The sequence below is a fragment of the Heliangelus exortis genome, chromosome 18, assembly GCF_036169615.1.
Source record: "Heliangelus exortis chromosome 18, bHelExo1.hap1, whole genome shotgun sequence".
Lineage (NCBI taxonomy): Eukaryota > Metazoa > Chordata > Aves > Apodiformes > Trochilidae > Heliangelus > Heliangelus exortis.
In genome coordinates, this window is record NC_092439.1 from 1,800,407 (window position 1) to 1,827,982 (window position 27,576).

At 46.1% G+C, this 27,576-nt stretch overlaps 2 protein-coding genes across 2 annotated transcripts in view; one reads left to right on the top strand and one right to left on the bottom strand.

Moving 5' to 3' along the window:
* Positions 1 to 227: 227 nt before the first annotated feature.
* On the bottom strand, positions 228 to 17,977 carry LOC139804852 (acyl-CoA 6-desaturase-like). The gene is made up of 12 exons (XM_071762563.1): positions 17,412 to 17,977; positions 12,149 to 12,259; positions 10,819 to 11,016; positions 10,276 to 10,377; positions 9,199 to 9,324; positions 8,345 to 8,405; positions 7,824 to 7,900; positions 7,543 to 7,640; positions 6,184 to 6,280; positions 5,217 to 5,296; positions 4,342 to 4,467; positions 228 to 2,970 (listed from the first exon to the last, which is right to left on the bottom strand). Exons 1-12 carry the CDS (start codon positions 17,616 to 17,618, stop codon positions 2,919 to 2,921), a joined length of 1,335 nt encoding a protein of 444 aa, XP_071618664.1. The 5' UTR covers positions 17,619 to 17,977; the 3' UTR covers positions 228 to 2,918.
* A 5,287-nt stretch (positions 17,978 to 23,264) lies between these two features.
* FADS1 (fatty acid desaturase 1) overlaps positions 23,265 to 27,576 on the top strand; it is a 9,976-nt gene continuing 5,664 nt past the window's right edge. The window contains exons 1-5 of the mRNA XM_071762564.1: positions 23,265 to 23,546; positions 25,642 to 25,752; positions 26,042 to 26,239; positions 27,033 to 27,134; positions 27,269 to 27,397. Of these exons, the coding sequence (XP_071618665.1) occupies positions 23,352 to 23,546; positions 25,642 to 25,752; positions 26,042 to 26,239; positions 27,033 to 27,134; positions 27,269 to 27,397 (735 nt within the window). The 5' untranslated portion in view covers positions 23,265 to 23,351. The remainder of the gene's footprint in view (positions 23,547 to 25,641; positions 25,753 to 26,041; positions 26,240 to 27,032; positions 27,135 to 27,268; positions 27,398 to 27,576) is intronic.

The following is a 27,576-nucleotide window of genomic DNA, read 5'->3' on the forward strand; positions in this document are numbered from 1 at the left end:
ATACAGGGCTGGGATTTTTTGTAGGGAGGGGAAGAAACTTGTATGAGGCAGAGGCTTTGCCTGAAAAAGTAATCAGCATCTGACCAAACTTTTTGCACATTTAAGTACAATGAATAAGAGAAATACACTGCTAGTTACAAAGGGTTGGTAACCTATCCTTTGCAGAACAGATCTGCCTGTCTTGCAGTAGTAAGGACAACACATGTCACTTGGAAATCAGTTCAGACTACAGTGTTGCAAGGTTTTTATTTTTGGATTTGAGCAACTGAACATTTTTCATGAAAAGAGTATTTCTTGAGAGTCCAAAAGAAGCGAGTAGCTGGGGCAGAGTTAATACCAAGCTCTCCCCTCTTCTTCCCCTTTCTTCTCCTTGGAATCTTCCAAGGTCTTGTGAAAAAAAAAAAAAAATTCCCATTTGCCTAAGAGCTTGTCTGTCCTCCTGTGGATTGTTGCAGCATGGTTGCTTTCTCTCCTTGGGTGTTTGAAGTTCTTCCATGCTTCCATGTGTCCTGTTAGGCCAGGCTGTTGTGCTGGCAGTTCTTTGGGTCTTTAGCAGAAAAAAGAGTCCTTCCAGTAGGTTGGTCAAGTGGCAAAAGGGAATTCAAGCTGCTGAAGCACCTAAAGCAGGACTGTTTACCTAGGCTGAGCTACCAGTTTCCTGGAGTTTCTCTAGATGTTAAAAAGCAAATGGTTCCCCAAGAAGAAAGGTAACAGGGAGAAGAGGGGAGAATGGTGAGGAAAAAGAGGCATCTGTAGTAAGGAAATATTTGCTCTGGAAATAGGAACCAGAAAGGTGAGAAAATATGGACTGTCATAAAAATAATCTGAATATTTAAAAGATTGTTGTAGTGCTGCTGCTGTGTGCTTGTGGTCAACCTTGCTGGAGCAGAAAGAGTGAGATACATTCAAGGAGGCAGAGAGGGATGCACATTAAGGCAGTCTTAGCAATGTTAGCCACAATTACTAGCTAACTAGTAGCTTCTTACTACCTGTCTGGGAAATTACAGCACCCAAAAGGACATTATTGTTTGTGCTATTAGAAATTAACTCTAAAAATTGCCCAAAGTCTGCTCAGAGACAACCCAGAGGCAGCAGCTTTTCATCCTAACCATTTCTAGTGATAATTGGGTGTTGCCATCTTAGGGGTGGGCAAGAACACCAAAACAAGCTCTTTACAAACCTTCAGCATTTCTAGCTAGCTTTAGTTGCAATCCTCCTATGAATTTCCCATCTGAAAGCAAAGAAATAATCTCATTTTATTCTTCCAAGAAGGGGGTTTATTTATATTTTAAGTGGCTGATCACAATCCTGGAGTTGTCTTGGTTCAGGAAGAACTGTGTTGATTTTGTGGGCCTCTATTAAAACATTCAATGATTTGATAGAGAGGATCCAGTTTCAGAGCTGAGCAAAGCAATGAGGCATGCAAAGTCATGGCCTAATAGCTGGAGAATCCCTGCTGGGTGTTCAGAGCAAGCAATGAGACAGCTGTCAGAACTGAAAACTGCTTTTGAAACCATGGCCTTATATCATAAACTGTCTCTTTGGTTCTGTTACAACCAAATCTAAAGCCCTTGATTTATTTGGGATCAGGTTGCTTGTTAGAAAAGCACCTAGAAGCTGTTCAACCCCATCTCCTGATAAGTGGATTTTGGTAATTGGATGTTGCCTAAAACTCATATTTTTCTGCCCAACTTGTAAGAGGGATTTCCAGAAGGTTTCCTATCCCCAGCACAGCCTGGTCAATTCTCTCCTCAGCTGCCTTCCCAAAGGGCTGAGTCAAATAGTTGGGCAGCTCCTTCCCTTGCAGGGAGAACTCATTTCCTTCAAGTTCACAAGAGAAGGGTAAAAAGTGCCATTGCTCATGGCCTCTGAGAAGGAAAAAGAGGTTTGGTTCCTGCCAAGCATGTGCAGACAGGCAGAACCATGTGGTTTTGCAGCCTGGTGCCCAACTCTGCTCTGCTGAAAGGATCACTTGTGGTTACACTGGAGCATCCACAAGCAATTAGTAAGTTTTGCTTATGTGATTTGTTTTGGCCTTTTGTTTAATTTACAGACAGCCATAACACTTTACCAGACCTGTTGCTCATTAAAGAGAAAACAGATCCTTTCCTAAAGGAGATGTTTTGTTGTTTAAGCCCAAAGATCTTCCATGGACCCCTGAAAATAAGGGCTGGTTATAAAAATACAGTGAGATTAACCCTGCTGAGAGGTGCTGAGACATTAGTTGTGCAGGGTCAGTATCCCAGCTTTTACTAAAGTGATTTTATGATTAGAGAAGGAAAGGAGGGAGAGGAAGGAGGGAGCCCAAGAGAGTGGGAGTCTGGGCAGGGCAGCTGCCAGTCCCCCCTGGGATGTGATTCCTGCAGGCAGGGCTGATGGGCATCTCAGCCCAGCTTAGCACCCTGGTACCAGGAGACCATGGACCATCTTATTTTTACCTTGATAACCAAATGAGACTGTGCTGAGCTCCTCTTTCACACAAACATAGGGAAAAAAGAGGCATAAGCTGACTGGGGTGTCCCTGGACTGCAAATCCACACTGAAGCCTGACAAGTCTAAAGTTGTCTGTGAATCAGGGGCTTGTGTGGTGTAGGTAGAATCAGTCTTCTTAAGAGAAGGTCAAGGTCAGATATTAATGCCCCTTTTTTAAAGTGTTCTTTCAATCCATCCTCTCCCAACCTTCTGTTTTGTGCAATACTGGCACTGCTTGTCATCCTCTGAAGTGTAGTTTTTAATCTGTTTGGTCTAAACAGGTTGCCTGAGCCCAGAGAGGTTCACGAGACAGGAAACTCCCCTCCAACTGTGCATGTAGCTAGAGACTGAAATCCAAGAGTAAAAGACACACGTATGATTTCCCCCCCATGCACCCTCCCCCAAATCCCTCCCTGTCACTCACACCTCCCCATTAAGATTCATGTTCATTTATGGAGGTAAGCATCCAGCCACAGAGCTCCAGATTTCTTTAGGGACCTGTGGGAAGAAAATGAAGAGAAAATGGTTTGGCCTGGAATCTTCCTTCCAAATTTTTTTTCTTCCCTACAAAGCAGCCTGTTAGTGAATTTGAGTATGAATCTACAGGGCACTGAATGTTTTTCCCCAGTACAGCAGGTAACAGCTATTATTATAATATACCTAATATACCTATTTTGCACCCCAAAATGACCAGTTGGAGACTAAGTGGAGCACAGACTTCACCCTGAATAAGCAGCAGAGAAGAATTGCCTGGGCTCACCACGTTTTACCTATGAGAGAGTTCCCCCAAATCACCCCCTGGGAATTCTCGTGCAGAATTTCCCATCTGCAACAGCTCCACAAATATTATAGGACACATCTGGGGTGGTTTGGGCCCAAAAAGTCCTCTGACAAACAGAATTTGGTCTGGAAATGGAGCTTTATATCATTTACAGGAGATGATTTTTCTACCAGGAGGGCAGTCATTGCTGAGGTGGATTCTGAGAACGTGTGTAGGGACTTTTAGGGACATGTACAGTGGGATGCTGGAAAGAACCCTCCTGGGTCTCAGGGCTGCCTGCATTTTTCTGGTCTGACTGGCTAAGAGGAGCAAAGGAGGTTTTTGAAGCAGTTTTCAGCCCTTCTGCCAACATTTTTGGCCAACCTGCTTTCATTTGCATTTGTTTAGAATGGTTTGTGAGTGGAGATCCTTGGCCTGCAGACTCCTTTCTCATGTTCCCTGTCATGAATTATTTCCCTTGGAGTAATTGAGACAGAAACATTAACACAGAGTCTGCCTGACAAGGACTATGAGACTGCTCTGCAGCTCTGCCTGGAGGGAATAGCCCCTTGTTGCTGGCAGGGCTCAAATGGAAACAGCACGGGCTGTAACCTGACTCATTCCTCTTTGATTCATCTCACTTTGCAGCCTGAAGAGACCCTGCCAGTGAGAACCAGCTGTCAGAAGAGTTTTGAAAAACATATTATTAAATACAGCATATTTAAAAACGTGTACTAAAAGGGTTATTAGATCAAGTTAGTCCCCATCTCAGTGCTGACTAATTAAACTGGAGCTTTGATAGCAGGGCTCTGGTTGCAGAAGCTGCTCTGGAGGACACTTATTCTCTTCCCAGCTTCCCATCTGCTGTCAGCCTGGCTTTAGTCCACAAAATCACTGGAGCTGTGTCAGTTCTGCTGTGGGTCAGCACTGCTGCAGGTGTTCCTTGGACTAAGACATGAAGGTTATTAACCTAGTGATCCCAAATTGCAACATCCCAGCCTGGTGCTTCTGAAGGCTCTGGAGTAGCCTGAATTCTCTCTGCTAGGAAAGAACCAGCTGTTCATGGAACAATGAATTTCAATCTGCAGGTAATACGAGAGGGATCTTACCCAACAATGTCTACAAATGCTTTTCCAAGAGGTTTCTCTTCATACTGGACTCCATACTTGGCACATAATGACTTGACCAAAGGTTTCACCTTCCAGAAATTGTGCCGTGGCATTGTTGGAAACAGACTGCAATGAAGAAAGAGAAAACAAACCTGAGAAAACTCTAGAGACTGACCCCAAGGGCAAGTTATTGACACCTCCTCAGGCTCTTCAAGCAGAGAAAAGAATATGAGGCATCTGTCCTCTGTTTCAAGGAGCCTTGTGAAAACTGAATGCATTGAGTTCCCACCTCTGCTTTGCTCTCCCATGAGCTTCCAGGTAATGAGGAATTTGGGCTCACCTTGCCTTGTTCTGTTCACTGGAGATTTCCTAAGCTGACTTCCAAACCAGTCAGCTTTACCCTAAATGCTCTCTCTTCTACATTTGGTGTTGTCACTGGCAACAAACTGTCTATGTGGCCCTGATTTTAATCTTTTTATTTTTTATTTTATTTTTCCTGGAACCTGGTACCCAGCAGTCTACCCAGTCCCACACAGCTAGAAAACACTGAAGTGCTTTTAGGGAGAGGAGGTTTCTGAAATGGATGCTCAAGTAGTTAGCTCAGGATATGGGTCCCATAGCCATTGTAGCTGGTAGATTTTACCACTGACTCCTAATTAAATCTCAAATTAAAAGAATGAGAGTGAAAGCTGAAGTATTTGGTAGCAAGAGGGACAGATGCTGTGTTTGTAGAAAGCAGACTGTGACCCCTTATATTCTGGGAGTCTCTTTCCATGGCATATGGGAGATCCAAAGTTCCTCCCTCATCCCACAGGTGTCAAGTCCAGTGTTGTGACAACCTGATAGCAGCCAAATGGTGCTGGGTGTGTACTCACTGGTGCTCAATTTGAAAATTCAGGTGCCCGGTGAACCAGTCATTGAAGAAGGACTGCTCAATATTGCAGGTGGCTGCCATCTGGGGAGGCAAGAGAACAAGTGAGTAAAAAATCCTAAAAAACCCCAAAAATCAGAACAAAGCTGCTCTGCCAGGGGCTGAAGTGCATCTTGCTGTGCTCCTGAGCTGGTGGAGGGCAGGAGGCTGCCATGCTGAGGGAGGTGGTTGCAGCAAGAGGAGTTTTAATCCTCCTTCAGAGCTTGCTGTCACCTCTTGTGCTGCTGCCCATGTCCCCATGTGGGAAAGGGGGCAATTTAAGGAGAGAGTTTGGGGACATCTGGTGATGAGTCAGCCAGGCTTTGAAAGCTCACCTTCAGGTCCCCCATTAACAACCACAAATCCTAATTGTACTAATGAATGCTCTGATTTCTCCTCTCAGCTCAGTTACACTAAATTCACCTGGTGAGGGTTGGAATTGTTCTCATTATCCTCTAGGTCTGAACAGGACTTGGGCAACTGTAAAAAAGTGGTGTGCTTTCAGCAAGGTTGGATTTGGCTAACCAGGCATTAAAAAGGTGTAAAAAGCAGTAGGTTTTCATTTCAGTCCTTAGAGCTGAAATAGAAACTTCATAAATATATCAAGGTCTCTCTCTCCAGCTTTGATTTTTTGGGGGGCTCTTCTTTTTGCTTATGTGTATGTGCCAACACCACCCAGGAAAGCCAAACCATCCTTCTTGAACCTGATACTGCCTCAAATCAAAATCAAACCTTCTGATTGTCAGTTAATTACAGAAGTTTGGACTTCCATGTCTTGACCCAGCCTTGCTGGCTCTGGGGAGGACATCTTTATGGGAGGGATCATGGATAGAGACCATACACCTGGGGATAGTGGGAACCCCTCTGCTCTTCAAGTAACCATCTCATCCATTTTGGGGTGACTCAGGGTTATTCTTTCCCCTCCCAGTTACCTGAGAGCTGAGCCAGTCTCTGTGCTTCTCAGAATCAATTTCCATTGGAATGTGATTCATCTGGGTGACCCACACAAACCAGTGGCTCTCCAAAAACCTTCAAAAACAGGCAAAAAAACCCATGACAATTGATACTGCATATCAGGAGATGAGGTAGAGTGGGGTTTACAGGGAGAACCTTTCCCATTGCTTGCTGGATATCCATTAACTTGCAACTCCACCTGCCCACTAATGTTATATTTCTGGGTGCCAAGCTTAGCTTGCTGGGGCTCCCAGCTTCCCTTTGCTCTCTCAGTACCTTTACCATAAGTCTCAGCCCTGCACTGGGCTGGGAATTGCTTTGGAGTGGTTTGTTTATAGCTTATGGTATATAACTGCACTATTAGCACCCATGTATTAGTCTATAGAAATGCACTTTCTTCTCTTTATTTACCCAAAATAGTATTTCTAAGCTGAAACTTGGGTACACCTTGACAAGGCAGCAGTCCTGAAGCAGCCTTGGCTTGTTTCTTGAAAGAGCAGGTGATCTAAATTTGCATTTTTGCCTTTCTTCTTCCAGTTTTAGCTTAATCAAAATAGAGAAGGTTTGGAGATAACGGGTGGGCTTGTCATAAGTTTTTCCATTTGATTTCAGACTGAAAATGCTGGGTAGGCACTTCCATAACTGTGTGCCTTTTGAATCTCCTCTTTTCCTAAGGTCCCAAGTCATGACCAGTTAGATTAATTTTTGTGGAGGCAAAGGTTCTAACAATGTGAAGGTTTCTGTACATCTGTTGCCATTTCTTTTTACTCAAAAATTATTTTTTTTAATAGAAAATGTTTTTGATTAAATGCTTTCCTAAAACTAATGCTGACTGTGGGGCTAAATGCCACCCCTTGGTACTAGCTGGTGTACAGGCCATGCAGTCTTCCCCACAGGAGAAGTGGTGAGCATCTCACTTACTGGGAAGCACCACACCTTCCCAGTAAGGTGGGAAGAAGTTGGCCAGGGGCACTCTGGAAGGGATCATCCTTGACCAAAATGGAACAAAATGCATGAAGGTGTTGGGGCTGGGCAGCGTGTGAGAACAGGCAATGAGCAAAGAAAGGAAAATCTTGGCTGGACCATCACAAGGGCAGAGGAAGATGCAGACAGGGGAAGATGCTGAGCACCAGAACCAATTCTAAAGTGGGGAGGTGGAATTGAGGGATGATGAGAGGAAGGTGAAGCAGTGGGAATGGCCAAGGGAACACACAGTGACCTCCACGGGGGAGGCCTGTGGGTCACAACAGAGCTGAGACTTGGTTCACCTGGCCGGGGAGGGAGGGAGAGAGGAAGGGAAGGAGGGAAGAGCAGCAGGGATGCCCTTTATCTCCTACCTGACAAAAGTGAGGAGAGACAGGGATCCCAGGACACCATAGAATGGGATGTATGTGATGAAGTAGCGCAGGTAGTAGCTGATGGCCCAGGCTAGGTCCTAGGGGGAGAGAGAAGATGTTAAGCATCACCTTGCCTACCTCCTACACCGTGTCCTTGGTGGTGTTAGGGGCTCTGGCTAATCAGTACAGCAATCCCTGCCTGCTGGCCTCCCTCCCTGCTCAAGTGTGATTTCTCCCAAGGCAGCCAGAGCCCACCAAGCTTGAGGGAACATTGCACTCACCGCCCAGAACCTGCGCCTGATCATGGTCGAGATGATTTGGATTTGGAAATACACAGGGATGAGCAGAGGTGGGAAGACTGCAAAGCAAAGGGAAATGTTTTGGCCATCAGAGGGGGTGGAAAGGTGTTGGGACATGAGAGTGAGCCAGTGGCTGAGGACTGGTTCTAAGGGAAGTCTGCCTGGCACTGGTGAGAGAGGCAAGGTGGTGGTGGTGATGGGGGTTGCTTCTGCTTCACACCCATTGACCTTGACTTATCACTTTGATAACATCACATTGCAACATCCTTTGTTTTTTTCTCATTTCCCAGTCTCTGCTGTTTCTCTTGCTTTACAAGACCACGCTGGCAACGTTCAAAATGCTTGGATGTCTAAACTGATTTGGGACCTGCCCAGAGGGATGGTGGGCCTGGGGAAGGGAAGGATGAGCTGGGCATTAGGCAGTTGCTCTGCTGACACAAGTAGGGGCTGGGAAGATCACCTGGCAGCCAGGGAGAAAAGCAGAGTGCAGGGAAGATACTCACTGAGGAAGAAGTACTCGTGCTGGTGGTTGTAAGGCAGGTACTTCAGCTTCTTCTTGCCATACTGCAGGGGACAGAGGAGAAAGCTCAGGCTTGGGTTATGACACTCACATGTAAAATCCCCCACAATAATTGACTGGTGAGTTTGGGCTAACCCATGAACTCCTGCCATCAGCCAGGTCTTTTAAAAACTTCTTTTACCAACAGGGGGAAAACTAGCATGCTCCTTAGCAGGTACTACAGCAAGTCACACAGATGTGCTTAAATCTATAATGTCTGGTCACTGGTTTGATGTGGAAGTGATAGGAAATAAAGTGTGGTCGTTGTCTACACCAAATCCTCTGTTACTATGGCCCACCTACAGAGAGCAGATGCAGAGAAGTTTCTCCAGACTTGTTTGTCTGGGGCACAGCTGGACAAGCTCATATTGGCAGATATTTTCTGTGGAAATCAGTTTTGAAATGTTCTTGATGAAGTACTGAGGAACACCATCCTTTCTGCTCATGTTGATATTCCAAGCCAGCAGGGTGAAGCTGTCCTTAAAGGCTTTCTACTTGCTTTCCAGTCCTAAATTCACTGCTTCAGTTTCCTGTGGTCAGTGTAGGAAATGGATAGGGAATTGTACAGCCAGTCTTGCTCTTCAGCCCAAAGTTTGTGAGGGTATGAGAGACAAACTCCTCTTAAACAACATAAACAGATGAAATCCCTGGATGAGGCATTTCCTTTTTTAGCATTCCTGGAAATCTTGATTGCACAATTTCTATCTCCCAACACTGTCCGACTCCTGGTATCCCACAAGCATTTTCTGAAGCCTTTTAGGACAATGTTTTTTCTGTGTTTTAATGATTTTGCCTTACCTCAACAGGCTGTGTATCTCCAAGGACAAAAATGTGCAGCATGTTCACATCTGGGTCCTTCTTGAATATGTTGGGTTTGGCGTGGTGCTGGAAGTGACGATGGTTCCACCAGTTTGCAGAGGCCCCCTGAGCAGACACAAGAAGAAGGATTAACCCATGGGAAAGAAGAGTTCCTCTGATGGTAGGATTATCCATTCTTTTATATAAACTAAACCAGTGCAACTCTGATTATGGCCAAACTGTTATTTGCTTTTGAAATAGCAACAAGCAGTGAGTGTCTAAGCTGCTGGTTGCTATGAGACTGCTGGCTCTGGAGGACTGGTTTGCCCTCTCTGAGGATCATCTGTAGTGGAAGGAGGAGGAATAAATATACTCTGAGTTGCAGGGCATCATGTCTTCCCACATGAGAAGTTGTAATTAGTAGCTGAAACACAGAATCAGTTGGAGAACTGACTTAGGTTGGAAAAGACCTTTTAAGATCATTGAGTCCAACTGGTAACACAACCAAATCCACCACTAAACCCTCTTGCTGCCTTACTGGTTATCATACTGATTTCCCCCTGTTGCCTGTGAGGAACCAGGAATGATGAAGTGGATTTGGGAGAATGGGCAAAGCCATGCCCCACCCTCTCCTAAATCTCTGCTACAGGTGGATGCTGAAATGCCTGAACTACCCCTGGACCTTGCCCAGGATTGAAGGTCTGGAGGCATCTTGAATGGATGGGATGTAGCAGGACGGGACATCTGAAAAATACTGTACCTCAGTGTGAGGGGGGTGGAGGGCAGGGCAGCAGTAGGATGTTAAAATAGGGATTAATGCACTTTAATAAACTTTGTCCCCAGCTGCTATAAATGGGTGTGGTGGCACCGAAGCTTGTGGAACTACTGTGCTCTCCAACAGCTATCACTGTGCTCTCTTATCTCTACTGCACAACATCTCCATGTGCAATGGTCACTAACTTCTCTTGTGTGCCTCTGCTCACTGCAGAACAGTGTAAAGCTGCACTTTATTGCTTTGACATATTCCAAGTGTCTGCAGCTGTTTCCACAGTGCTACAGATCCATAATGTCCTTTACCTTCAGGTGTCCAATGACAAACTTGTGGACAATGTGGTTCCAAGAAGACTTCTTGAAGACAGAGAGGTGTCCAAAATCATGTTGCAGCCACCCTGCCTGGGCCTGGAGTGAAGGGAAATCAAGGAGTTAGGGAGCTGGTTGAAATCAGAATGAAGCCCAAGAGGAAATGGAGGTAGAAGGCAAGTTTTGAGTGTGGGAATTAACTGAAGTGAGAAGGTGAAGATCTCTGGTTTCATTCTGGAGGGGAACACAGAGTCATTTAGGTTGGAAAAGACTCTTAATATCACCAAATCCAGTCGTAAACCTCACACTACCAAGTCCACCATGATGTGGAAGAGAAGGTCAGAGAGGTGAGGAAAAGATGTGATCCACAGTCAGCAGTGGGTAGGGGTGGCCAGAAGGCACCACAGTGGCAGGTATGTTGTCAGTTTTTTCTACTGCTGTGACTGCTTTGCACTGATAATTCATCTATTATTATAAAGTGGCTTCACACTGGCCTTCTCCTGAGTTATTTGCCTAGCCAGGATACTCTGTGCTTCTCACCTGGGATGTTGCAAGGATGAAGGCAAGGATGAGAGTTGTGATCCAGCCAGTACCAAAGTATGAAACCATTAACCAAGCCAAAACTTCCATTGCAATAATATGGCCCAAGTAAAGAGTGAAGAACAGAGGATTTGCTCTGAACAAGTTCATGTCCTCTGCTGTCTTCCTCAGGGTCCGGAAATCCTCCACCAGCTGGGGCTGCAAAACAGACAAGCAAGACAGAGTGTGAAGCTTGTGAGTAGGTGTGAAAGAGTCTAAGGAAGGCAGAGCAAGCTCCATACCAAGGACTTGGCTGTTCCTTGTGTTGGTTGGCTCTACCAGAAGTCAGGAAGGCCCTACCTCCAAATTCAGCTGGTGTTCTAGCTTCTCAATAGCACTTTCCTATGAATAAACATCCTGGTTGGGCTGAGCCCCCAGCCTGACCTTTTGCCTTTTGAGCTAGGAGTGTAATTCAAGCTGCTGCTGTGAATCAGCAGCATGACCTGGCTCTCTGGAGAGTTACATCACCTGATGACTCTGGTCTCAATGAGCTTTACAAGTACAAAAGAAAGAGCTGGAGAAAGAGAGAATCCAGTCCTATTGCTTATGCTTAGTTCCAGATGATGAGCACCCAATGCCAGAGCACCTGCCATCTGTTTAATCCATGGGTCAGCTCCTGTGCAATCATTCATGAAGAACATTCCAGGGTGAATGGAGGTTTGCACCAGCTCTTCTATTGTGAGTGACACAGAGATATCATAATCATGGCCAAGCACAAACAATGGGCCAGGATTGAGTTTCATGGCAAGAGTTGGTCATGCCCTGCCCATTGCCTGAATAATGAATGAACTGTCTGGGAGGGACACAGAGCTGCCCTGAGGATGTTCCTCAAGAACAGCCACCAGAAGGAGACATCTGCTTCACCTTGCTCATAGCTTGGCCACCAAAGAAGGAACAGCAGAAGGGACACCAGCCACAGGAGCTCGTGCATGGTTCTTTGTCTAGGTTTCTCAATTCCCATTTTCCTTCAAGTATGGGATCAGACCAGCCTGTGCACCTGGAATGGGTTCCTGGGAATGGTTGCCATCAGCAGAGCTGTTGGTGGCTCTGTGGGAAAGGCAAGGCTTGTCCCACCCATCTGAATGTCTCACCTCCCCCCCCCACATTTTAACCTCTACTGGAACATCCACATTGCTACCTGGAGGTGTTCAGACCCTGAGTATTCCCCCTCTTCCGAGCTGCCTGCACCTTTATAATCATCTGCCTTGCCTCTGACCTGGAGGACATCCCAAGAAATAAAAAATGGTGGAACAGACCCACCATAAAGCCCAGCACAGACACAAATACTCACATTTTTATCTCTGTCCTGGCTGGGTTCCCCTGGAGCAAGCTCTCCAATCAGTAATGGTTTGAGAAACTTTCGTACCAAGGTGGGATTGATGTGGAAAGCTTGGAATGCATCCTGGAGTGGAAAGAGGATTCAATGGGTAAGATTCAGGATTAACCTGCTGCTTCCCACTCTTTTGTGTCATTCCCATCCATCTTGAGTGTCCTTAGTGGTTGTCCCCTCATGTTCCTGTGCAGGAGGGGAGCCAGACTGACTTCCACCACTGTGATCATTGCTCAGTGCAGTATTTCTACTAGAGGTTGATTCATTTCCTTATCCAGTAGCAAATAACAGTGAGATCTGGGATGCTACCAAGACTCTTGAGGTGAAAGGCACCTCAAGAAAGTTTTTCTGAGCAGCTAAATACCTAAATCCTGTTAAATCCCTTAGAAGGTAGGCAGGGAGGAATTTGTGTAAATCCTCACTGGGATATAAATACCTTTGGAAAGTTGGCTGCCTGGAGGCAATTCAAGAGAGAGAGGGTGACTGAACCTGGACATGATAAAAAATATCACTGAATATTTTAGGGCAAGCCTGTAGATTCCAGCACTAACCCTGTTGAAGAATATGTGGAGAGTCTTGATTTTGGAGACTGTCTCTCTTTTTGTTCTGTAATTTGAGTATCTGAATGCTACCTCAACTCTTCTTTATTATAGAACCATATTCTAACTACAGAGGTAATTCTATCAGTCCAAGTAAAATGTCTTAGAAAGGAACCAACCCAAAAATTCAGTTATTTACTAGAACTTTTAAGCAATTGCTTTAAAAATTGATTCCAAGTTCTTGCTCTCAACCTTTGCAGTAGCTAAAGCCCTATTCAAAAAAAAGCCCTTACACCAAAAAACTTTGTTCATTACTCTGAAAGATCCTGAGATGTTTAACAGTCTCAAAGAGCTGGTGGTTGTCAGTACCTGTGGTAAGACTTCTTGTCATTTCTCCTGTGCTGTGCTATATGGCTGCTTGTCCCTATAAGAGGTAGTTGGTAATACTGCTTGCATATTTTTTTGTTCAGGACATTCCTTAAGCACTGGGTGCATTTTACTGAATTCTCTCAAACTTGTGATGAGATGTAAATAGCAAAGGTTTCAGCAGCAGAATCAAATTGAGGGATGGGACTCACTGTTGATGTAACTCATGAAATAAATCCTATCCCATATACTCCTGAGGCTGGGAGAGCAGGAAACCCAGCTGGAATAATATTTTTCTTACAGATTTTCAAGATTTCTAATAGAGAAGGAAAATGCCTTGTTTGTAGAGCCCTTTTGATCCTGGCATTCTTGAGTTTGCCTGGCTCTTCTTTATCTGTACTCCTTCCCCTTTCTGCATGTTTGTGTCAACTGATGTCCTAAAGATGCCTGATGGGAGCATAGATTTGATCCATATATTTGAGATTTTGAGCTTGACTGGAGTTAACTCTAAAAAATCACCCAGGAGAGGTGTAAAAACTGTAATGAAGTGCTAAGATGGGTACAGAAAAAAAACAGCCAAAAATGGAAGTCAGGGGTACCATGCTTCAGCCTTTCCACCTTTACTCCATTGCCTAACAATAGTAGGGACTAAAACCTCCCTTCTGGATTTAAACAGAAAGGGGCAGGCTGGGAAGTGCTCCCTGTGTCCAGCTGTGACCCTTGTGGGAGCTGACTTCTGGTGTTCAGAAATAGCAGCTGACCAACCTTGGTCCCAAAGTCCACAAAAATCAACAGAAACTTTCACCTGATTCCAAGACTTTGGACTGAGCTTCAAAGCCAAGACTCTGACCATGGGAGCTTTGCTGTGGGGGTTAGATAAGGAAAGGGTGGGGGAGTGAAAGCAGAGCTGAGCCATTTAACTTGAAGTTAAAAATCCTGTGTGAAAAGTTAGAGGTACAGCAGATAAACAAAACTCTGTGGAAGGACTTACTGATTAAAAAAAGCCAGAAAATGTCTCAGGTTTTTGGGGGAAGAAGTAAGGAGTGGGGGGGAAAAAAGTCATTCCAATGGGGGAGGCAAACTGAAATGTCAGAAATTAAACTGAGGTGCACTTTTTATGTAAAGCAGCAGAATTTCCCTGTGAACTCTCAGCTTATCTCTCATGCCAGTCCCCAGACTAAGCCTTTTTTTATCCAATTTCAGGATCAAAGTGATTCCTGTCACACAGTCCTCTCCCTTATGCAGGTAGGGAATGATGCACTAAATGACTGAGTTGCCCAAGGTTACAACAGAGTAGTAGAACTGGTAGCAGACCAGCTTTGAGCTTTTTTTTACTAATAATGCTCCAGTTATTGCAGCATTTTCCACTCTTGGACCCACAAATGTGTCCCTGAAATGTTAGCTCTGACTGCTAATTTCCTTCCCTGGTACAATTTGGAGATGATGTGAAAGGAAAGAGCAGAATGAGTGGGGAAGTGAAGAGCTGGTTGTACCTGCTGCAAGCTTTTGCAATTTTGGGGTGAAAAAGGGGGAAGAAGAGGACAGAGGTGAAGGTGACAATAAGAATATTGTCTTGATATTGTTTAAACCACAGGGAAAAAAAGAAAGTCTTTGGAGGATGTGATCATCATGCTGGAGATATTGCTGATTTGTGTTGTATTAACTGGAAGGGGTGACTCAGAACTTGAGCAGCTTCTGCCTGACCACCTAGGAGGTATTTTTGTCTTCTTGGGGTTTCCCTGCCAGGAGCTGATTTCTTTTGTAAACATTTTTTCAAATGTTCTGTCATGGCTTTTCCAGGGAGAGAATGTAGAGAATGGGGTTTTTTTCTGCATAGTCTCCAAGCAGGAGAGAGAATAACATCTGATCAGTACCATCTGATGATGACAGAAAGCTGCAATAATGGAAGGATTGTTTTTTATTAGCTACATCTCATGTATCTCCTTTACAAACAGGTCCTGAATATAGGATACTGCCTGAATTTTGGAACTGGCCTCAGGCCAACACTACAGGAGATAAAAAGCAAGAGGGAAAAGAGAATCTCTGGGAAGTGCCATGTGCTATTTCCACCTGAGCTCCCAAGTTTGTGGTCTGCTGGCCAAATAAGCTGAGAAATGTGCAAGTGGGAATTCCTCCACCTGCTTTTGGTGAAAAAAACTTTGTATTCTTGAGGCATGAGGAGCACCTGAGCAGGTGAAGTGCTTAGTGCAGGCCATACAAGGATTTCCTTTCACATCCTTGAAGATCTCTGAAACACAGAGACTGCAAGGTGCCCTCACAGACTCTTGCCTGCATTTTCTGAAGGCACCTGTGCATGATGTGATACCAGAACACAGCCCCAGGCTAGTACATTGCCTCAGCATCTTAAAATATGGCCTAAAATGAATGAATGGTCTGTGTTGTTAGTACATATAGAGGAAATTTGAGCATGAACTAAGCTGGACATTCCTCCTGGCATGAGCTGAGCACTCTGAGCATAGCAGCTGCCATGGGAGCTCCTCAGTTAGCTCCTTGAGCATCCCTGAGATGAATTAGCTGACACTTTGCCAAGCAGGGTAGTTTAGTGGCCTGGCACAGCCATGGAGTTCAGTGTGTCAGTGGGCAGCCTCTGGTAGATGGAGACACTTGATCCTCTAGAGGATTGCTCCAAATGAATGAGATGCTGAGGTTCCTTTGGTGCATGTTTGCTGGACTGGAGGTCCCAGCTGCTCAGGAGAACCTGAGAAAGCTGAAAGCCACTGAAGAACTAGGAATGTGGACATGTTAAACAGAATTTTTATCATTGCCTTTTCCTGCTCCCAAGCTCTTCCAGTTGTGTTATCTTGCTACCCCAGAAGGAAACTCATCTGCTAAGCCTTGATGGGGTCAAGGCCAAGGCTTTCTCACCCTGAATGAGAGAGATTTTTTGGCAGTAAACTGTTACTTGTCACAGGGAAGCTGAAAACCAGATGCCACTTCTGGTTTAGTGCTCAGAACAGTGATGAACAATTTCAGAGCATCTTAAAGACCATGCCTCATGGAGCTTGCTCTGAGGAAAGGGGGATGCCAGGTTCCCTGGGGAGGTGGGAGGAGGACCAGAAGTAATAGAACCACAAACCTGTGTTTCAGTCTTCCCTGCAAAGATAGAGACAAATGCAAGAGCAGATGCTGTTTGGTTTCTAGTGGAGATATTGGAGTTAAATTATTGGGGCTGGGAGTCAAAGTCCTCAGCTTACAACAGCCCTCCCTTTAAGCAGCTGAAAGTAAAACCTGGCCAATCTTTTTTGAGGCAGAATGCCAGTCATTTCTGATTTATTGAGAAGGGGACAGGAACGCCAAAACACATCACTGTGCTTCAAGGAAAAAAAAATGGAAAATAACCACAAAGCACAGGCAAATGGAAACTGACAGAAGGGAAAGGTTCCTAATTCTTGCCAGTTAATTCTGCCACACATGGAGCCACCTCCTTGCTAAGGTGTTAAGAGCCCTGGGAGACAAACAGTTAATGTTACAACTTGGTCTCTCCTGCCACTTCCCATGCACATATTCGGAAAGGCTCTGAGGGGGCAGTTTAAATTTTATTAACTATGGGCTAGAGCCCCGAGGGGAGGACTGAAGAAGGTGGCTGTGGGGCAAAAACTGCAGGCAACAATTTCCCAGGGAATTTGTTCTTTTCAAGGTTTTTGGTTGGTCGTTTTTTATAAGTAGCTAAAACATGAGAGGTAGCTGACAGCAGCTATGAAGTGCAGGAGCAGCAGCAGCAAGAGTTTCTGTTTCTTTTTTGTTTTTTTTGTTTTTTTTTTTTTTTTTTCCTAGGGAAACCTGTACCTCTCCTGGGGGAGGGAATAAGAAAAAAAAATAATTCTAAAAAGCTCCTCGTGTTAAAGCCTCTCGAGCTCACCTTCCTCACAGAAGCAACTTTAAAACTGGCCTCTCCTTAACCCCTTCTTGCACTTGGCTGCTGGGACTCTGGATGTCATAAGCTACCACATGAAGAGGGAGAGACTTGGGGGGCACTTGGCTCAGAGATTCAGAGCTCCAGGCACAGCACAAGCAAGGCACAAAGACAACCCAGCCAGAACCCCAGCCACCTCTCCCAACCAATCTTCCAGATGCTGCGAGTGGGAGCTGATGGCCAAGGAGTTGCATCCATCCCTTTCCGACCAACCTTCCCTCTCCTAAAAGCAGCCAAAGGGATGAGCTGAGCGTACAGCAGGTGGGGGAGAGGCGGGCAGCTGCCTCGGTTCTCCATCACCACCGGGAAGGCAAGGACCTGGCAGAGGTGGCTGAGCTGGCAGCCCCGTGGGTGGGTGAGTGGGTGCCCGTGCGTGGGTCCTTACCGTGGCATCTTCTCCGGCGCAGTGGCTGATGACTCGGTGTCCCCCCGGGTGTCTGTTTGCCCACTTGGTGATGTTGTAAACCTTGCGTTCTATCACCAGCCACTTGTCCGTCCTCAGGTTGTGCTTCTGGATCTCCTCCCAGGTGTAGAAGCGAAGCTGCGCCTCCGGCTCGCCCGACTCCCCTCCTTTCTCCCCTCCTTTCCCCATGGGGCCACTTGTTTCTTTGTCTTCTTGCCAAAAGCGGGAGGGGGGCAACCTTTCCCTGCGCTTCTCCGGGATCTGCCGGTGGGGAAAGAGCTTTTTCCTTGGGTGATTTAACTCAGCTGATCCCCTGTTCTCTCCTTTCCCCTTCTCTCATGTCCTCCCTTCTCTTTGTCTCTCTGCTGCCCGGCCCTTGCAACCCCTTCGCTCGCTTGCTCGGAACTGCCCCCCCTAGGCTGGTTTTTCCCCGTACTGATCCACTTTCTCCTCGCACACAGCCCTGTTTCCCGGGAAGCTCGGCCCCTTCCACCCCCCCCTCCCCTCATCATCCTCCTCCTCCCCCCCTCCCCATCCTTTACCTCCTCCCCCCTCCTCTCCAGCATCCTCCTCCATTCAGTACCGGTGAGGTTTCCAGAGGGATCAGCAGAGCTCCTGCACCAATCCCGGCTCTCCCGGAGCCCAGCTGGTCCCTGCCATTGGCCCGGGGCGATCTTGCGAAGCTCGGAGCCAGCGGGCTGCTCGCCAGGCCGGGCCCGGGGCCCGGGGCCGCCGCCGCCGTCCGCTCCCCCCGCGACGGGGCCGTGGGACGGGGGCTGCGGGCACCTCTCGGGCAGCTCCGCGGCTCCTCCTCGCCCTTGCTTGCCTTGCCTCCTGCTTTAAAATATTTTACTTCCCTCCTTTACACCCCCGCTTTTTTTTTTTTTTTTTTAACTTTTTTTCCGTCCCCCCCCCCTTTTTTTTTTCTTTCCACCCTCTATCTCCTTCCCCCCCGCTTTTTAAACCTTATTTCCCCGCCTAAACCTTTCCCACCTTTTTTTTCTCTTTACCATTTTTTCCTTCTTTAATTTTTCCCCCCTTTCCTTTTTTTACCTTTTACCTTTCCCTGCCCTTTCCCCCCTTATTTACTTTTTGCTTTCCCCTTTTTCCACTTCCCCTTTTTTCCTGCCCTTTTTACTTTTCTTCCTTTCCCTCCTCTTTTCCCCCTCCTCCCTCTTTCCCCTTTTTTTAAATTTTTTCCCCCTCCTTTTCCCCCAGAATTTCACCTTGCTTCTTCACGTTCAGCTTCGAAAGGAGATCTTTGCTATTTCCTGAAAACACCACAGTTTTACTCTATTTTGTCACTCTGAATTACCACCTCAAAGCCTGTCAGACTCAGCAGATTTCTTTTGGCCAGGGAGAGCTGTTTTGGCAGCAGGCACAGCTAGGGATGTGCTCAGGGCAATGCTTAATTAACAGGTGGGACAATACCATCTTTTTCTTTGCTGTGGGGCACTTTTATTACAAAATAATCATCCCTGTTGTTAGGTTATGCAAGGTGTTGTGGTGCAAGGGCATAAAGGATGGCAGAGCATGTTCACTGCTGGCTTCCTCAGGTCTCAGGGTATTTGTGGATGTTCTTCCAGGGCAAGGCACTTGGGACCCCCAGCCTTCCTGATGACAGCAATCTTTTCTTGTGACCATTTTGCATTAATCAGTAATAATAGGAAGTCTTATTTATCCTTTCTGGCTGATTCCAAGCAGATTTTGTATGCAAACAGTTTAGGGTACAGATTGCATGACCTAAATTACAGAACAGAAACTGCTGTATGTAACCCAAACCCAAATCCAAAACCCTAACCCTAACCCAAACCCAAACCCTGACCCTAACCCTAACCCTAACCCTCAGTTAGGACTGGAGCAACACTGCCTTCCAGTAGCTCAGACCTTTATTTTTCTCATGTTAATAGATTTTTCTCATGTTAATAGATTTTTCTCATCTTAATAGATTTTTCTTATCTTAATAGATCTGACCTGGTCTGGAAAAGCAAGGGAAGGCACCCTTATGGTTCAGATGTTTTAATTCCCAAAGCATATTTGCTCTCCAGCCAGATACTGTATCCCATTGTTGAAGGAGGGAGTTTATGCATGGGATAAATGACCATCTCCTTCCATGAAAACAAAAAATGCCTCCTGAAAAAAAAGTCCTGATGCTGTTGTGCATCTGCCCAGAGTTTAGAGCAGGCTGGGCTGTTTTTCCATGGTGCCATTAGCCTGGAAGAGCTGACAACAGAAAATATTAAAAAAAATTCTTGCTGTTCTCCATTTTTTCCACCCCTACATGGGAAACAGCAATAGAGAGCAACATGGAAGAGCATAAACCACTTTTCTACTGGTGAGAATCACCTCGTGGTGCCTCTGTGCCAAGGTGAGAGAACCCAATGGGTGGTGGGGATGTCACTGCAGCATCACTTTAATAACAAAAGTCAACTTCTCCTCCATCCTTTAGGGGCAGACACAAACTTTTCCTTCTTTCCTTACTTCAGTCAGAAAAAAAGTGTATTGGAGAGTGTAATATTTAATATTTTTTTTAAGTTATTCTGTATTGCACCAGTCGTTTTGCTTTCTTGGCTCTGTTATGCAGCTCATGACCATGTGCTACTGGAGTTGGCTAATCAGGCTGATGTATTTTAATGCTATTTAGCATTACCAAAGATGTGTTTGATATTTTACATCCATGAGCATTTTCAAAGGAGCTCTGGTGACACTTCAGTCATGGGAGAGTGGGAGAGTTTATTTCAGAGGGAGCTGACTTAACTTTACCAGGCAACCAACCAACAACCAAACAGCAATTCCCATTGTGTTGCCTTCTTCCATGGCATGAATTTCACATTCCACAGTGGATCTTGGCTTGGCCCTGTGGGATTATCAGGGTCAGGGCACAAACTGGTCTGGATGCCAAGGAAACAGGGTACATAATCCCTCTTGGTTGGTACAGAAAGCAGCAGACATTGCAAGGACCCCTCAGGACATTGAGAAGGAGGGAAATGTTCTGTTCTTCATGCTGCTTCAGGAGTGTTATCTCAGTTGTAATAATTTGTAATGAAAAACCCATCCTACTGGTGTTTTCCCTTTCTGATCAGACCCTTTTCTCTTCAACCAGATTTTGCTCTAAATGTGAAAAGATCAAAACAATGACTTCACTCCCTCAGTCACTACTCTCAATTTGTGTCTTCTGGGGGACAAAAAAATGCTCATTTTCACCTCAGCAACCCCACCCCTTATCTATAGTGAATCCTTATTGTTTTTTCTGGCAAGATACAAACTCCTCCCAGATGATAATCTGCCCCTAGTAGTCCTCACTACAATGTATCCATTCTTTCCCCCTCTCATGTGTAATTTTTGCACTTAAATTTTTACAGTCAGTTGTTAGGGCAGAGTACCAGGGCAAATACTCCCTGCCAAACAACAGGGGCCAAACCAAGACATTTTATATTCAAAACCAAAAATTTATTGTGGGTATAAATAGCTCCAGGTGCAATACTAACTCATTTAGTCCTAATTATTCAGCTCTTACAGCTCATTCCCAAAAATGCAACAGTTGATAGGGAAAAAAGGAAATATTTCTGGTATCACAGAATCAGGTATTCACTGTTACTCCTTGTTTGGTCCCAGAGTTGTCCCACTATTAGTGATCCCTCATCACCCAGGTCACTTTGGTGTTTTAACCTATGTTACAGCCCAATTATGGTAGCAACATAATATATTTTCTCTGATTTTTGGTGACACCCAGTCATCTGGGTCTTCCAGTGAAGACTGAATCTCTGTTGAAGCCAGCTGGGTGCAGGATGCTAGTGAGTGTATTGTGGCAGCTGCTTTTTATAACAGTTTTCATTACAATGATCTCATTCCAGCCTCCACGAGACCTCCTGAATTCCAGAGTATGGCAAGAGCAGCAGAACCAACCTCTGCTGACAACTGGCAGCTTGTAGCTGGACAGCAAAACCTTCCCTGCTTAAAGGTGGATGATTCAAGCAGCCTCCATGGTGTCTTTTTTTGGGCTGAATTACCTCCTGCAGAGAAAAGAAAGCCACAGATTTTATGTCAGAAGAAGCTTTGAAGGTAATTGTATAATTTATCTGGAGTAATCTGTTAATAAGGTGCTAAAAACATCTGGTCCTGCTAAAATCAGAGGAGGCATATGAGGGGAACAAGGCTCAAGCTCAGTGGTGCTTTTTGGTTTTTCTTATTGCCCCTTAAAACAAGTTTCCAAAGGTCTAATTTTGGAGGAAGATACAATTTCTAAAAAATTGGTGTATAGAAAAAAAAGAAATCTGATGAGGACTCCCCCCCACATTCACGATGAAAAGTCCCACTGAAAATATCAAGTAAATTTAAGACAATTATTCTTTAGTGCAATAATAATAAGAATTAGAAAAAATAGACTTTGAAATAATTTCTGCACCCTTCTGAATATAAAGGCTAATTTAGGTGGTTAAATATGGGTACAAGATGCTAAATATGGGTAAAAGATGTGAGGTGGTCAGTGGTCAACATCCACAGCAATTTAATTTTTGCTGAGATGGGGAGAGAACCTTTTCTTTCCTGGGTGACAGGGCAGATATGTAGAAGCAGGGATGCCTTCCTCAATGCTGTGGAACTGATAAAGAAAGGGAAATAAAAGATGCTCAATGCAGTGTTTTGCAGGCAGAGAATTCCAAGCTCAAAAGAGGTGCTGTAGCAATCAGGTGATGTTCAGGAGAGGGGATGTGGTCTGGTGGGTCTTTGTTTCTATGGTTACATTCAACTGGAATTGCTGTAACTAGGTCAGACTGGAAGGTGTGAATGAAAACAAAGAAATTTGGACTCAGTAATGAGAGTTCAGGGAGAAAAGTGTTGGTACCAGGGAAAGCAGGAAGGGAGGTGAATCTGGAACCAGGGATTTTTATGTACAGCAGCCAAATGTAGCCAGAGGAACAGCAAGAGAGATGGAAGAGTGGGAGAAATTTGCTGGATAGGGCAAAGAAAACCAAGGGTAGGGAAGATGAGGCATCCTTAGCCCAGAAGTGAGGAGAAATGGGTGGCAAAAATCACCTAAAAAAGAAACAGCCTGAGTGTGAACTGCACTGCAGAGCCTGCACCTCCTTCCTCTGACCATGGCTCAGGTCCTTGGCTTTTCTGCTTTCTCCAGATCCTTTGGTTTCCGATAAAATTTTCAGGGCTGTGTCTTCACCTCTCATAGATCAGTGATCACCACTGTCCCTCCTTCCCAGCTACCAACTCCTCTGGGATAACCGCTGCCTATTTTGTTCCCTTTCCCACGTTTTTGAACCTCCTTGGAGCGGGACCTGGCACTCGCTTGCATTGCACTGCTGGTGTTCCTCTCAGCCTGCCCATCCTTCTTCCCGGCTTCATACAACCATAAAATCCCTGGAAAGCCGCATTTATCCCATTTCCCTGAGCAGAACAGAAAGCTTCCCAACAGCCTCAGCATCCACACCCTTAGGAACGGGCACTGTAAGCTGCTCCTTTGAGCAAGCCCGAGGTGATGAGGTCTAATTTAATCCTCTGCCTGTTATTTTACAACCTGTCATTTATTATACCCAGGGCACTAATTTCCCCTCCCCAGACCCCAGGCTTTTGGGGGCCTGGCAGGGCCTAGGACTGCCCGGACTCCCCGCTGCCCGAGTTCCCCTCAGCCGCCATCGCCCCCTCAGGCAGCGCTCCCGGGCCGGCCACAGCGCGGTTCCCGGGGGGGGGCGGGCACAAAGCGAGCGGCGTCCAATGAGCGTTGGAGGATTGGGGAGGAGGCGGGGCTTGATGGGGCGGGCAGCCAATGGGAGGCGGGCAAGCGGGACGGTGTTCAAGGGGAGGTTGGGGAGGAGCGCCCCGGGGCGGGGTGTAGGGGGGGGGTGTGGGGGGGAAGAGTTCGTGAGGAACCGAACCGAACCGAAGCGGAGCGGGCAAAAGCGGAGCCCAAGCATGGAGGAGTCCCAGGGGGTGAAGTCTTTGCGACGCTTCACCTGGGAGGAGATCGGGCAGCGGAACGGGCGGGGGCCGCCGCCTCAGGAGCGGTGGTTGGTGATCGAGAGGAAGGTGTACGACATCAGCGAGTTCTGCCGCAGGCACCCGGGGGGCTCCCGGGTTATCAGCCACTACGCCGGGCAGGAAGCCACGGTGAGAGGCGAAGGGATGGCTCCTCAAAGGCTCTTGCCCTCAGAAGGGTGCGGAGGGCAGGAAAAGTCACCCCACGCCAGGCAGCGCGAGGAGGGGTGGCCCGCGTGGCCGGGGGTCACCGGGGACCGTGACAGTGGGAGTGGGACAGCCCGTGGGCTGTGGTGTCCACACACAGGGTGTTGGCAGCTGGGCAGCGCAAGGATGCGGAGTGAATGGCATTTTTTCCGGGGTTTTTTGGGGGGAATGTGCTGACAATGTGACATTTCCGGAGGAAAGCGCCCAAAATGGGCACAAATAGGGGTGTTCGCAGCCGGGAGTAAATCAAGGGAAAAGCCAGTAATAAGGTAAATAAGAATTCTCTTGGTTTATACACCCGTGGGCTGGAGCAAAACAACCCCAGGCATTGCTGGTGCTGATGGTGTGTGTACGGAGAGACTTCATTTTTTGTGAGGATGTGCAGGCACTCAGCTTCCTCTGACTTTAAAAACCCAGCACAGCGTTTCCAAGAGATGGCACAAGTGCAGAATATCACTGAAAGTCGTCTTTTTGTCTTAAAAAATATAATAATTTATATTTAGCTGCCAGTGATTATTACAAAGCAGAGTAAACGTAGCTTGAATGAAGGGGTGGGTTGATTTTTGTCAGGGTATTTCCTCCCTTATGTCTTTCACAAAACCAGATGCATTCCTCCAGATATATTTAGACCCAAGGGATGCTAAAACTACCTCAAGAGTGGTTCTGATGGACTGTGTTTCAATTCAGTTTTATTCCAGAGCAGAAAGGATGAAACTTGAGACCTCATGCTTTCCTTCACTTCATGTAATTTAAAGCCAAAGATAATACCTGAATTTACACATCCTTCAGGAGCTGAGGATGTACTTTTGAAGCCCTGTTTGTGGGGTGGGTGACAGTGGCTAAGCACAGTTTGATGGTCACATTGCAGCCAACTGCATTCTTCAAGCATTGTCATCTGTGTCACTGCTGGGTGCAATGGAATTGCTGATCACTCAGGAACCTGAGCCAAATAAATTCCAATTTTTTTTTTTCCTAATGTTTTTGGCTCAGGAAATGTAAAGAATCAGGCTCCTTAAAAGCAGAACAACAAGAAATTAAAGGAAGAAGACTTAGTTTGTTGAATGCCACTGAAGTGTTCTGATTTCTAGAAGGTGCAACCAGCAGTCCTTTAACCTCCAGTTGGGATTGCACTGCCAGGTTTTACAGCCTGCTTGGAAAGGATTGGTCTAAAACATGTGGTACCATCCTCTGATCTGCCCACATGCTCCTCCCTATTTTTTTTCCCCTCTTCCAGTGGGGGAAAAATGCAGATTCTTGTACCCCTCTTTTTTTTGCCTCCTTTTTTTAATGTAAGGCTGAGCTGAGGAGTTGCTACATCTGAAGCAGGACAGACCCAGAGCTGGCAACATAAGCCAGTTTTTTTTAACCCCTTTCTTTTGAATGGTGTGGACTTTTTAGAAACATGGAGGGGAACCAAATGGGGACCAGAGGGCAGATAGTAAGGAAGCAAAAGTATTCCAGGAAGATGTGGCAGGATAGGCACTGGGGACTGCCAAGGAAGTGTGTCTGGAACAATGTGGGGCTTTTGAGACACTGGTGAGGGTCACCTGAAGCTGCCATCACCTGCCTGTGTCCTGCTTGTCCCAGTATTTTTCCCAGTTCTAGACAGCTGATCCATTTTTTGTGTGAACATCTTGCCCTTCTCCCTTGTCAGACTTTCATATCAGGATATGGGGCCTGAGGACAAATAAAATGGAAGGGAAAGGAAAATAGAGACAGGTAATTCAGGTGATATATCTTGTCAACAGGGTATTAAACTTTCAGATTCAGAAGTAAGAGGGGAGTGAGCCTGTATGTCTTAGGGACTTGCACTTAACAGATAAAAAAATGACACAGAAAATTCAGCTTCAGCTGGTCATTTGTGGTGTGAAGAATAAGATTTATGGCAATAAAGTCTGGCTTAGCCAGCTCAGTTAGTTGGGTTGTTTTCTGCTGTGTGGAGCATATCATGAAACACATTTCTGTTGCTGCCATCTGAAGAATGGTTTTTTTTCATCCTGTTCCTATATCTGTGTTTCAGGATCCTTTCATAGCTTTTCATCTTGACAAGACACTGGTGAGAAAGTACATGAGCCCACTCTTGATTGGGGAGCTGGCACCAGATCAACCCAGCTTTGAGCCCAGCAAGAATGTAAGTATGAAAACTTGATATTTGGGTTGAAATCGTGCTATTCAGCTTCTCTCATTGTCAGCCAGAATTTCCTGAACAGAAAATGATACCTCCTAGAATCACTGTGGTGGGCTGGAGCTTCCCTTTCATATCATTATTAGTAATCTGAATGAAGATTTCACTCCAGGGGACCCTCAGCTTTTCCCCATTGCCACAGGAGCTCCTCGAGTGGGGAAACTGAGCTCCTTTCTGAGTTCCTGAGGCATTTTCTGATCAGGGGATCTCAGGGAATCTCTTGGTTCTCTCACAGAAAAAGCTGGTGGAAGATTTCCGTGAGCTCCGTGCAACCGTGGAGAAGATGGGGCTTTTCAACCCCAGCTGCACCTTTTTCATGCTCTATCTCTGCCACATCCTGGTGCTGGATGTTGCAGCCTGGCTTACCATCTGGTATTTTGGAGCATCCACTCTGCCTTTTCTCTTCTCTGCAGTGCTTCTGGGCACTGTTCAGGTAAGCAAGCAGGGGAGAAAGAAGCCCAAAACCCCTTCAGGACTTAGGTGCTCGTTGCCAGAAGTACAAGAGAAATTTAATCCTTGTGGACTTCCCAAAATTCTGCTTCTTCCAGAGAAGGGGTAAAACTACAGTGACAGGACATGCTTCTTTGGTCAAGCAGGCTTTGCCCTGCTTTTTCCTTCCCTTGGTTCCTCAAAGCTCTCCTTATTCCCAGCCTTCCTCATACAATGAAAGCCATGCTCTGCTTTGGAGGTGTCTGGTGCCAGAAATCCAAGGCACAGTGCAGGGGCCAAGCCACCAGGTTCCCATGGGAACTTGCATCGAGTTAGAGGAGAGGGCAGAGCAGTTCTCAAAGCCCCAGCTATTTCTCCTGTGGCCAGCTGATCCCCTTGGAATTACAAGTACTCTGAGGAGGCAGCAGCAAACTGCTCCTTAAAGGAGACTTTGTTGCTGATTTCAGTGCAGTTTTGTAAGGGAATAAATGCTGTTTCTGAGCTCCGTGATTTTTTTTTTTTTAATTTTTTTTCACCTCCATGATTTTTTTTTTTCCTTCCTCATGAAAACAGCAATCTGGGAGTAGATGTCATGAGGCAAAGTCTGCACTCCAGTGGTATATTGCAGAAGTGTTTAGACTGGGTTTTAGTTGTGGAAATGCTTTTGCTATCCAGGGTTATGTTGTGAGGAGCATCGGAAGTGGGAGCAGTGAAAGCCCTTTTCTGACATGGAGACTCCTGCCTTTTCCTTTTTAAACCAGCACCACTGGTTTTGGTTGTTTTATTTTTAATTCCAGGCCCAGGCTGGCTGGCTCCAGCATGATTTTGGACACCTTTCAGTCTTTAGCAAATCCAGATGGAACCACTTGGTGCACAAGTTCGTGATCGGCCATCTGAAGGTGGGCATGCAGTGCCGAGAAGGTCTGCAGGATAATAAGAAATCAAATGCATGGAACTACTGGGGAGGGCAGGGTGGAGTAAGGGCAGAAGATCCAACTTCTTTACAACACTCTCTTCTCATCCCTTCCTGCAGGGAGCACCAGCCAGCTGGTGGAATCACCTCCACTTCCAGCACCACGCTAAACCCAACTGCTTCCGAAAGGACCCTGATGTGAACATGCACCCCTTGTTTTTTGCCTTGGGAAAAACACTCTCTGTAGAGGTGAGACCTGATGAAGGGTGGGAGGTTACAGCATTAGGGTTCAAATTTGGCAAGCTGGAGAGGCCTTGGAGACCAGTGACCACTTGGTTTGGTCACTGTAATTCAGGGATATAGAGAAGGCACAGCTTGGCGTTCATGGAAGAAGGAAAAAGGTCCTGATGTGTCACTAGATTCCATAT

What these genes read in the sequence shown, in the direction of transcription:
- LOC139804852 (XM_071762563.1), bottom strand. Translation starts at nt 17,618, where the DNA reads ATGGGGAAAGGAGGGGAGAAAGGAGGGGAGTCGGGCGAGCCGGAGGCG. An exon ending in GAGACTGGCTCAGCTCTCAG is followed by an intron (nt 5,297 to 6,183) that starts GTAACTGGGAGG and finishes TTGCCTCCCCAG; the next exon opens with ATGGCAGCCACCTGCAATAT. An exon ending in AATTTTCAAATTGAGCACCA is followed by an intron (nt 4,468 to 5,216) that starts GTGAGTACACAC and finishes TCTTCATTGCAG; the next exon opens with TCTGTTTCCAACAATGCCAC.